Below are 12,382 nucleotides of genomic sequence, written 5' to 3'. Positions count from 1 at the left end.
GTGCATAAAAAAAACAAGTTAATTTTTTTTAATTCCATTTTTTTACATGACAAAAAACCTATTTAAAATTGTTGATCGAATCTCGAATATAAACTGCGACAAAACCTAACATGCCTACGCAACACAAAAATAAAATTAAAAACAAAAGAAAAAAGAAATTGCACAGTATTCGATGTAGCGGAAATTATAAATATATAAAAAAACAAAAAGAGCTATACTTCAATATCAAACACACTAGATATAAACACTTAATACAACTCAGTTAGTAGCATTTCAATTTAAAAATATAATCTTTTTCTTCCTAAAAGAGCATTACGATATGTTGGTAATTAATTTTTTACTATTTTCTACACAACGAATATTTTTTATCAAAAAGTACATTAAATAAACAAAGAAAAACATTTTTATGGTATTTTTTTATAAGTAACTTATAAGTAGTTTGACCACTTTAGTACGTACAATGTTGCATGTTTTTGTGACGTCGTTTTTTGTATATCATAATTTCGAGAGGTCATGATCTAAAAAAAACATCAAAAACAAATTATTAAAATGTTTCATCCCAGCCAGATAGTTCTTCTTCATCTGCCACGTGGCGAGATTTTGTGGGTTCGAAATATTTTGAGTCGCTAGCGCCATCTAGTTTTGGTTTGTAGGGTGGTGACATCGTTCTATCGCAAAAAAAAATTAATAACTTTTTACATTCTATTTAAACAAAATTTAACCATTTTTTAATTGAATTAAACATCAGTTAAATCAAGTTTTTTATATATTTAGATTGTAAAGAACATGGGCAATCAAATTAAGAATATTTCTAAACAATTAAATTAAAATTTAAAACTTAAAGAAAGGTAGGTTTTTACCTTTGTCTAAGTGCTACCCAGTCAAAGCCTTTAAACCATCGATGTCTCATGATTTCGTTGAATCCGTTTTTGCCAGCTCCTAATCGTTCTTCAGGTCGTTGTTCACACAATCGACTGATAAAATCTTGTATAACTGGCTCGATTTTGTTAGCAGCATTTGCAGCCTAGACATATTTTCAATAAGAACTTTTTTGTTAATATTAGTTAAGCTATTTTTAAGCACGATTTAATGCCAATCAAGAAACTTGAATTAAATAAAAGCTAATACTATATGCAAATGTTTACTACAGCTAAGAACGAACGCAAACAATATTAAATTTATTTTCCTAATAATTTATATTTCCTTTTTTTTGATTTGCTTAAAAAATTATTTAATATAAAATATTGTAATTTTGTTAATTGTTAAAATTATATAACAAATCTTTCTTATACCTTAATTTTGGGTTCAATTCCGTTAAGAATTAACTCCGAAAGATCGTCGTTGTTCTTGCTTCTAAAAGGGGCTTTCCCAGAACAGATCTCAAAAATAAAAACACCAAGTGACCACAGGTCAACTGTGAAGGTTTGGGCTAAAAATAAAATTATCATTATTTAAAATCCTTAAAAAATCTATGACTCTATATAAAGATTGACTTTGGTAGCTCTTGGTCTAAATATGACCAAGATTTTCGTAAAAAACGATTAACCTAATGCTTTTTCTTGAAAAAATTAATCATTAACCAGCCTATTAGATTATAAAAAAATTTCCCAAAAAGAAGACTTACCGTTGTAAAGTATAACTTCAGGTGCCATGTACTCCGGAGTACCACAATAAGTGTAAGTTCTGTAACTTGAATTTGATCTCAAAACTTTAGCAAAACCAAAGTCAGTTAGTTTACAATAACCATTTCGATCCAGAACAATATTCTCAGGCTAAAAAAAAAAAATATTACATTAAAATTTTAAAGTTTTATTTATTAAATTATAGAAGTAATTTTTTTGTACTTAATTTTTAATATTTTTATGAAAAAGTGTTTAAAAACATTTGACTTAAAAATAATATTATACAAGCTTTACAAAGAATCGTAAAAATAAAAAAAAGTTTATTTATTAAAAAAATCATTTATTTGTAGCACCTTTAAATCGCGGTAAACGATGTTTTTGTTATGGAGATAAGCTAAGGCTTGTACCACACAACCAGTATAAAACCGCGAGGTGGTGCTGTTGAACGATCCAGCATTTTTCAACATCGCAAATAGGTCTCCACCAGCGCAGAATTCCATCACAAAATATACATACCTAAAAAGATTTAAATAATGAAATATCTGTAACTTTAAAGAAAATTAGTGCTGATTTACATTTATTATTTTAGCTTTTCTACTATTTTTTATCTGTTGATTTAATTAATTGCCTAATAAACATTTACAATCAGTGAAAAAAAAATATTATTTGTTTTTATCATTACTTAGCTTAATGTATTTATTCAACAAAGTGACTAACTTCTATATTAAGGTGTGTTTAAACTTAAATATAACTTTATTTTTGCAGTTTGTTGGCGTTATTATTCAATTTAGGTATTCAATTTACATAGTATAATGTATGTCAATCCCCTATCAACGATATATTTACATAGTCTCTGACTTGTTTTATATATTTTTAGCTAAACCAAAAAGTAAATAGAGGTTTTGTAGTTTAAATATGAACGTGCCAAAACTAAATAGGAGTCAGAATTCAAGAAGACTGGCCGCAATGTAGATTCTAGGTCACAAAATATCAAATTTTCAATAATATCTGTTACAAAAGATTTCGCCAATATTTTTTGACTGGACTTTGGTCTATTGACTAGTATGATATCACTTAAACAAATATAGCGTTGGCATAAAAAACCCTATTTAAATTATCATATTATCTTTTACATTTTTTTTTCAGACAAAATGACAATAAAAATTTCAAACAAAGAACTGCTAGACTAAAAAACGATTAAGTTAACTTTTCTTGTAAATCTAAATATTTAAAATTTTGAATATAATTTGACGTAAGAATCATGTCATAAAAGTGTTACTCACTTATTGTCTTTAAAGGTGTGGAAAAGTGAAGCAATAAAATGACATTCCTGTGACGTTTGCATCTGAATGTTTTTCTCGAAGAAAGCTTGTTGCTGCTGCTCCGAAGCTACGATTTCTTTCTTCGAAAGACGCTGGAACGTAAAAGATACAAAAAAGTTTAGGTTTTGTAACTTTTTATCTGTAAAAATGCCATAATCTTACACAAATAAATCAGTAAGCTAAAATTCGGACAAAATTTAATAAAGTTTTAAACTTGTTAATAAAATCTTAGACTAAATATTTAAAAATTTTCCTAATTAAAAATTAAAAATTTGAACATTATTACATTAAAAAGCGTCAGAATTTTAACATTGTCATTTAACATAAACGCGTGTTTAGTAAATTTTATTTCTTTCAAAACATTAAAAAATTAAAAAAAAAACACGAAATAAAAAAATACTTCGCTTTACCTTAACTGCAAATACTTTTTTGCTTGATAATGAGGACACAAGATCAACTGAACCAAAAGCCCCGTTCCCGATAGTCGACATAAATTGAAAATCGTCTCTTTCCTTCCCTTTAAGTTCTCTATAAATAAAATATTAAAATATTTTAAAATAAAATAGTTTGGAAAATAAATATTAAAATAAAAATTGTTGTAATAAAAAAGAATTATTAAGTTTCTGGATAGTTGACAGGTATAAAAAATCCATTGTAAACTTATCATCTCTTTACATCTCAAAATATTAAACTAACTTATTTTTAAACTTTAAAATTTTAAAAATTTAAACCAACTTTTGCACTGCCATAAATGAGGTCACGTGATTCTTGTCGAAATAAAATTTTCGATTTGTTCGTTTTTTTGGCGCTGGTGAGCTGTTTGAATTATCACTAATGTAACCACTACTACCGGTCGTTACACTGTCCAAACCGTCTTGTCTTGAGATTCTGTGCAAGAAATTTTTGGCTGGCGACACACCCTCGGCCCCCGGACTCGAACCCACGACGTCTTTGATTAAGTCAAAGTCGGCGGCTGACATTACAATGCATTGTACAATCTGAAAAAAAAAAAAATTTTAATAAAATTTTTGTTAAATTTTATAAAAATTAAAATTTATTTTTACAGTTTTTTACCTCGTTTCCTTTTGCGATGACGTTGTTTTGATGACGTAATTCGACTGCGTCATCACCAAACTTGTCTCCTATTGATAGGACTGTTTTTAGAGTTTCAGTCCCGTCGACCTGTCTAACAAGATAAAAAATAAAATTACAGTTTTTTAGATAATTTTTTAAACAACACAAAATGTAATTTACCAAACTTTTCTATTTTAATTTTACCTAGTCACGTGGGCTAGACCAGATTTTAATATATAAACACTTGATGGAAAGCCGCCTTGTCTTACTATATAATCACCATCGCCAAAATGTTCAATCTAAATTAAAAAAGGAAAACAAATAATTAATTTTTTACTTTAAAAATTAATTAATAAAAGTTTTAACATGTGGTGCCTAAAGTAATACAAACATATACCAAAAATATTATTGAATTTATGTATTACGAAATATATTTAAAACAAAAACATATTAATTAAAATATATTGCAACATTGTTTTACTTATATTAATATGGTGTAATTCAATTAAATCATTATCTATTTATACAACTATTAAATGCTATAATAATATTTCAACTTTTAAATGTTTACTTTATTTTCTACTCGAGTGCATAGCCGTGAGATAGCCAAATGCTATTATGGATGTTAATAATTAACAAATTATAAATTTAATTTCTAAGTACACTCTGTTATCTCTGAGTAAATTAACACAATATTTAATTTGGCTAATGTAGCTAAAAAAAGCACGCGGATAACTAGTGTTGTGGGCATGATGTTGCATGTGATATTATGCAAACTTGTAAAGTTCATAAAATATTGCGATAGAGTTTAAAACACAACAAAGGCACAGCTTTAATATTAATCGCACTTTAACAAGACACTCAAAACTTGGCAAAAGTTTTAAGAAATGTCGTTTAAGCTGCGAATGCGTAACTACTTTATTTACTTTAAGATAAATTTAACACTAACCCTTGATACGTTAACTAGTTTAATCAGCTCAGGATTGCCAAGTTTTTTAAAAGTTTCGATTGATTTAAAGAAAGCTAAAATCCCGTTCTTTCGTTTACGGTCCTGTTGTGGTATTGTTGCACGAAATTCCTCTCTAGTTATGTACCATACCTAAACATATCAAAATATTATACTTGAGGTTCAATGTTCACACTTAAGTGCAGAGTCAAGTAGTTTCTTTACTAAATGTACACAATAAGTTCAAAATTTGTCTGAAAGCTTCTGACGCAATAAGTTTAGCACAATTTTACTTTTGTTTTTCCATGATGTCAAAGGTTCAACCGCACGAGTCTTATTATATCAGGCCCTGAGTTGTTTTTGCCAGTTAAAAAGTTTTTGACCTTATGCTATTGTCGTGGTTATCAATTAGATGTCTGTTTTTTTGGGTTTGGTAGAAGTAAGTACCGTTAACAGCTTGCTCAAGGACTTAATTTAGAATTTTCATTTGCTGAAAAGTATGAAAAATGACCCACAAAAGTTCCAATATTTTTTTAATTAAACGAAAATTATAAAATGTTCTGTGTACAGTCATAGAAACCTTAGTTATTACACATATGTGGTGCAACAACTAACAAATATCAGCATTGAGGTATCAGGTCAAAATAATTGACTTACCGCTCCTTGCGCAATGCATTGGCATGACCAGACCCTTCTGGTGTGATAATACAAATCCATATCACCGAACAGAGTCCATTTTTCGACGGGAATTCCGCCGCCCAGTTTCGGTGAAGTGGATTCCTGATTCCGCTTATATTTGCGGCATTCCCCTTCCGCTAAAATGTACATATGCCGACCAATCGTCTGTTCCTGCATAAGTCGTTCACCTTGATAAACAATTGTTATAAATTTAGGTACATTTTTAATTAAGACACAAATTGACAAATACATACAATCACGAGTGTATATACTATTGAGTGTACATTTACACATTTAGTATGACTAGAAATTGTTAATAAATTACAATACAACTATTTTGAAAAAATAAATTAAATTTTAAACTGAACTAATTTTTTTTATTTTAAAAATAGTTAATTTTCTTATAGATAAAACTGACCTTTGTTGATCTTTTTAACTTTCATGACGTCAGCAAGTCTGTAAATTTCGTCTTTAGAAAGTTGAGACATGCATTTGCTTTGCAACAAAGCTGTAACAAGTCGGTCACGGACTGCTTCTGTTTTTTCGAAAGTTTTTGCAGGTGCCTAAATATTTTTTATATTTTTACTTAACATTTATTTTATTTAAAAAAAAAGAGTTTATTTATAAATAAGTGTTTTTGTTTTTAAGTTTAATTTATAATTGAATTTGCCTAACTTAATTGGGTTTCGCCTAAAAATATAATTGAATTCGTCTAAAAATATTTCACAAAATGGCGACTACGATTTCGTATAATTTAATTTAGATTTTAACTTTCCTATATTAGTAAAAACAATATAAGAATCTTACTAAGACTTAAGTTTATGTATACTAAAATAAATGTTAAAATTAAAAAAAATAAATGAAAAAAATTTGTTTCGAAAAAATTTGAAATAGCAAAGAAATTTACCTTTTTGATCTCCCTAACTCCTCTTCTTTTAAGCGGAGGACTCATCTGAGTTGATCCGTTTTCCGAGGAAGCTTGATCCTCATCATCTTGTTGGAAAGATGGAATAAACGGGACGCGAATCGGAGGTTTTCTAAAAATTACGTAACATGAAATAAAATTTTGAATCCAAAAAAAAATTAACAAATAATATTCTTCTTAAGTTAAAAAAGTTAAAATGAGAAAATTTATGATTTTAAAAAATGTGTTTTCTTTTTTTTAAACAAATTTAGAAAACTATAAAAAAGGCCTTGTCATTATTAGAACTAACATTGGTCTGGTAGGGCTTTCGCTTAATTTTTTAAGTTATGTAAGATTCGCAGATTAAAATAAACACTTTACATACTTTGCGCAATAGACAAACAAAAATCTTATTTACGATTTAAATATTGGTTTGTCATTCACACATTTTGTTCGAGATTATTATCCTATAGGTATTACGTGCACTGCGGTTAAAACTTGTAAAGTTAATGTCAAAATAGCAAAGTTGACGCAAAAGTCAAATAACATTTTTGTTTGGGCGTTACCAGTAAAACTTTATATTTGCGGCGAAGATAATTTACAGCCTATAACCACATCAAAATTAGTTGTTACCTCAGCCCTACTGTAAATTTAGCCAACATTTTAACAAGCATGTCATCAGACAAGAATCGAATTATGATTTAAATGCATTCTAACCTTTAGACAACAAAAGGTTTAAAGTTTTATAGCGGCGTAGCCGAAAACGTCAAGTTTTAATAAAAAGCTAATAAATTTCAAGTAAACAAAAGTTATAAATTCTATTTGTTTAATCATTAGCTGACAGCCTACTGTATGCGAAATGACGCACGGAAAAAACTTGTGTAATGAAACAACACCGTAATTAGTCTTGCTATCAAGGCCAATACAGCAAATTGCTCGAGCCGGAATGTGGTAGATCAAAAGCAGTAATAAATCTGCTGCTTGCACATTATACTAACAACTTTATTAATTCTGCAAAGCTGATCATAGATTTATTATCTGGCTATTTAAATCAGTAAATGCATAAATTTAAAATGGCATAGGTAAATTTTGCAATGTTTGGTCATATGCATTAATTCTAAAAGATGTGCCTCAGTATTTATACTTTATATTTCTAAGCCTCGATTTGTGTTTATTTTTAACTTTAACTAAACTTACTGGGATGGTATATGGCTTGTTGCTTCGGCCAGGCTTTTTTTAAGAAGTTCAATTTTTCTGTTCGCGTCTTCCACATCACGCATAAGCGACTTGACCTTTTCTTCATACCCCTTTACTGCCTGATCCATTGTGACATTTAATAATGTTAGTTCCTCGTTTTTTCCTCTAAGCTGTTACAAAACAAAAACTGTTAAGAAGGGCAAAAAGTTTCGGTAATAAAACTTAAATATTGGGTAACTATCGTGGTTTTTATTAATAGAAATAAATCCCCATTTCTGAATATAAAATTAATAAAATATTACAATTGTGTTATTGGTAATATTACTTTAAAAAAGACAAAATTACATATGTTATAAATAAACATTATTCAAATTTTTAACCTCTATTTGCAAAGTCTCGTTTTCGTTTTTGTACTTTTGTACAGTCTCTTGTAATTCCCTGACATTTTGGCCTTGAGATTTACTTTGTTTACCACTAGTTGGCGGGGTCCTGTTAGACGAAACCGTTTCAGATGTTGAAGTCTTTGATTTTTCAGAAACACTCATACGACGAATTTTCTTCTTAAATTGCTTAACAAGACTGTTAGATCTTGTCTTCGAGTCTCTGCGTTTAACGTTTTCAAAATCAGCCGAGGCCAAAGATGATGCAAAAACATCGCTGGTTAATGAAGTCATTGACCCATTGACAGAGTTGTTAATGGAAAGAGCACTAAAAGATTCAATTGATGTGGCTGGGGTTGGCTTGGTAGGTTTAGTTGCTTTAGCACCTACGAATGATGTTCCAGGGTTTTGTTGAGATTTTACCAGCATTGCTCCTGAACTGGCTGCTTTTTTCATGGGCTTTGGACGGCTTGGCAGGATTTCCATCTTCTCTTTTTCACTGTAAATAAAACAAATTTTATGACATAGGCCAATTAAAAACTAATTCTTAAAGTTTGATTGGTTAAATTAAAACATGTACAATTTAAAAGTTATTTACAAAACAAAAAATAAAGTAATAAAATGTAAGTAAACAAAAAATCATGATTCAACAAACAAACAAGTTCTAAACATTAAAAAAACAAACAAATCACTAAAAAGCAAATATATTAACATAAATTGGGAAAATGGTATATAAAAGCATTTGAACTTAGACAATTCATGTTTCCATTACCCCAATATAGCTGGTGAACTTGGCAACTTGGTGCGTGAAGAAGAGGTGCTACTAGACGGTGGGCTACTAGTTGTTTTATTCATATTTGAATCTACTTGTTCGGTTGCTGAAGATTCCTTTCTTTTAGTTACCACTACGTTACCAACTGAGGCTTGTTGATTACCATTTAGGCCAGGTATGCTGCCTTCCTTTTTACGAAAAAACTTAAGTCTTTTCTTCATTTTGTTAACTAGGTAATTACCTTAATATTTTTGAAACTATAAAACTATAAAAGTAATTGCTGTTATTATATATTACTAATTAACTTATAAAAACATAGACTTTTTATTCTTTGTTTTAAAACGTATTTAAAACTGTTAAGAACTAAATTTTAAGTTTACTAATACTTGATCTACACTAGGTTAATGTGAGAACTGACTTTGCTGACTATATCACGTAAATGGTTTTATACGAGCAGACAATATTGACATTAGGCATTGTTTGCTTACGTAATCTCTCGATCTATAAACTTATCTATAAACCAGACCGGTAGCTCCTCAGTTTAAATTAAAACAAAATTCCCTTTTATAAATAAGAGATTAAAAAAAAGCACATGACAGTTTGGTATTTGAAGTGGATAAATTACTATTTCACTAGTATTACGAAACTTAATCGTTTAAAATAAACTGCTGTTACGAAACAGATTTATGTTTGTTGGAAGGTGCCTTTTAACATTTTTCCATACAATATCTTTTTTATTATCACATTGACAGCCCCCAAACTTGTTTTTAAATACTTTTTTACGACTGACCACAAAAAGAACAACGTAGTTTTAATATATTTATCGACAATATACTTTATAGATATGTAAATTTTTCAAAGCCACTTTCTCAACTGTTTTTTTGATAAATAAAAACTTTTTTTATTTGTAATTTGTTTTTGTTAATAAAAATACGCAATTTAGAAAAATCCCTAATAACTTCGTAAGATTTGTTTCTTAACTTAAACGTTGATAACTAACACTAGTTGATATAATAGATTGACTATAAATAACTTTCATCTGAACATATCTTTCGAACGAATCATCTTTATAAATTTAGTAAAATGTTTTAGGATAAATCACTATTTAACACTTTAAACTACGTCAATCAATTATGATAAACAACTTCAAAACTAAAATAAAAATTAAGTTAAAAGTGAAATAACGGCTTCAAAATTCAACACACGAAAAAACTAACTATAATAGCAAAATTGATTTTGAATACTACTTAATATTAAAAGTCTACAGATATGTGTAAAACTAAATTACATCATAGGTACTTCAAGTATTAGCGAGAATATGTTCCAAATTTCCCCACTTCAGTTTAAGTTGTTTTAAAACCTATAAGTTGATTTACAACCTTTTTTAAAGTTTGTACCCCAACGGGAAATTTCATTTTTAATATTGTTCTTATAAGGCTATTTTAAAAAGCTTAGTCATTATCAAGTGTTCTTCAACATATTCAAAAATTTAACCAAGTGCTTATAAAAATTCTATAATTGAAAAGTACGCTATAGGGTTGGTATTGTCATGTTTTTTACTACCTTTTTTATATTGCGCAACTTCTTAAACTTTTCAATAATATAATTTAAAATAAAAAAAGAGTTTAGACTACAGATTCTTAAAGAGCGATGTTTATAGGGTATTTTTCAATTGAGTTGACAAATTTTAGAGCTGTAAAAACTAACCACAAGTTAAACAAATTAACGTCAACCCAGCTAACACTTTAATTAAATTAAACAAAGTAAAGTTAACACAATAAAGGTACCGAACTCAAACCGAACGCACGTAAGCAAACCCACACAAGTTCTAATTTAAACAATGTCAAAGTTTGTTGTCTTAACATTCACAAAAAAACATATAAAAAGAATTGAGAACGGAATTTTATAATTAATTAAAGTAACATTTTCTCTGAACTGCAACCCAGGTTTGAACAAGGTTTAATGATAGCCCTAATAGCAATTAGCAGACTGCTAAATTTATAGGTTATATTTGTACAAAACTGTGCAAACACACTTGGCCTTTGCACACTCCCAGATTAAGGCAACAATTTATCATTCCTATGTAATCAGACATAGTAGTAATAAATAATTTGTAATTAAACTAACTTGACGCTAAGTTTTTGTGTGGGTGTTTGACATTTTGTTTCGCGTTTTTTTTGTATAAAGAAATATAACACAGTTTTAGTATGACGATGCAAAAAATATTACGGTTAAGATTTATACCCAATCTAATATACAACAACTGAAATTAATTACAAAAATAGTAATTTTTTAAACGTTTAGTTTTATGTTAAACAATACATTGTGGATTTTCTGTTGACAATTTGTTTATTATTTCTGATCAAAAAAATACTAAAGTGTACTTACCGATAAATTTCAAATGGTTATCAGTTTCCTATTTCATTATATTTTTTTTCTAGTGACCTAAAATATTTAATAAAAATTAAAAAAACGCATACCTTAACTAAGTAATCTATATTCTAAAATTAAAGCAGTAATACAAAAGAATAATTTAACTATATTCGTAATTCCCGCTTAAAAGACATTTTAACACAACATTTTTTACAAAATGTGGTCAGTGTAAATTTAACTACAAACATGTAAATTGTTTGTTGAATTAGAACACATCTCGCAAATAGACTGACCAGGTCAGAGGCGCTAATTTTACATTCTTAAAATACCCACAGATTACTATTATGTCAATATACCGAAGATTTAAAGATACCTTAACAAGACTAAACTATTAGTTACCTAATATTGCGACCTAAATCAGTAAATTGTACCGTAAAAATAAAAATAACTCCAAAAAGCTTTTACTAATTATTAAAAATTAGAGAATTTGAGAACCTAAATACGCATAGTTAAAATAAATTAAAAATTAAATACAGTTTACTAAAATAAACGTTTATTAAAAGTTGTTTTTGGAATTTTTAATAAACATTTTTGTGCGATAAATTTAATAAATTTTTCTTAACTATTATTACACAGACCACCTAAGTAAATATTTCTTTAAATTTTGACATTACCAAAGTCACATTTTGCATTTGCCAAAAGCTAAAAAAAATTTAAATTAAAAAAAGAACATCTTTGCAACAGAAATATAAAATATTAGTTTAATACCATTTAACGGTTAAAATATTTAACTTAATATTCTTAATGTAATAACGTACTTTTAAATCCCTTTAAAAAAATTTAGAAATCTTTTGCTTCAAGCCAGCACTAACTAATGAGATGTTTCTCGCAAAACTTTGTACAAATACCAGCAAGATTGTTAAAGTCATAAATTTGAAAGATTATAAAATAATTCAATACAATTTAATCAAATGGAAGTGTTTGTATTACCACAGGCGGAGAAATATGTAAACTAGGTAGTTCGATTTAATTGCATTAATTTCCTTCAGTGCTATTGTTAAAGTTATTGCTTGGGGTAGCAACATAAATGTTTTATTTTAAAGTAAACGTAACC

At 28.2% G+C, this 12,382-nt stretch overlaps 1 protein-coding gene across 1 annotated transcript; it reads right to left on the bottom strand.

The window, feature by feature from the left end:
* Positions 1–57: 57 nt before the first annotated feature.
* Positions 58–8,335, bottom strand: LOC145743241 (cGMP-dependent protein kinase 1-like). Its single transcript, XM_082561160.1, has 16 exons — positions 8,124–8,335; positions 7,744–7,913; positions 6,550–6,679; positions 6,061–6,205; positions 5,622–5,830; positions 4,968–5,117; positions 4,223–4,317; positions 4,019–4,130; positions 3,680–3,942; positions 3,355–3,472; positions 2,906–3,036; positions 1,976–2,138; positions 1,625–1,772; positions 1,293–1,429; positions 861–1,024; positions 58–668 (listed from the first exon to the last, which is right to left on the bottom strand). Exons 1-16 carry the CDS (start codon positions 8,286–8,288, stop codon positions 545–547), a joined length of 2,424 nt encoding a protein of 807 aa, XP_082417286.1. The 5' UTR covers positions 8,289–8,335; the 3' UTR covers positions 58–544.
* Between the last annotated feature and the right edge of the window lie 4,047 nt (positions 8,336–12,382).

The sequence above is a fragment of the Corella eumyota genome, chromosome 2 (assembly GCF_963082875.1).
Source record: "Corella eumyota chromosome 2, kaCorEumy4.1, whole genome shotgun sequence".
Taxonomy (NCBI): Eukaryota; Metazoa; Chordata; class Ascidiacea; order Phlebobranchia; family Corellidae; genus Corella; species Corella eumyota.
The sequence above is the reverse complement of the archived record's forward strand: the minus strand, read 5'-3'. Positions and strand labels throughout refer to the sequence as shown.

Bases quoted from the DNA above. Each gene is read 5' to 3' on its own strand.
- LOC145743241 (XM_082561160.1), bottom strand. From the start codon at position 8,288: ATGAGTGTTTCTGAAAAATCAAAGACTTCAACATCTGAAACGGTTTCG. The intron at 6,206-6,549 runs GTAAATTTCTTT...AAAAATATTTAG, and splicing joins GAGTTAGGGAGATCAAAAAG to GCACCTGCAAAAACTTTCGA. The intron at 1,025-1,292 runs GTATAAGAAAGA...AAATATGTCTAG, and splicing joins GAATTGAACCCAAAATTAAG to GCTGCAAATGCTGCTAACAA.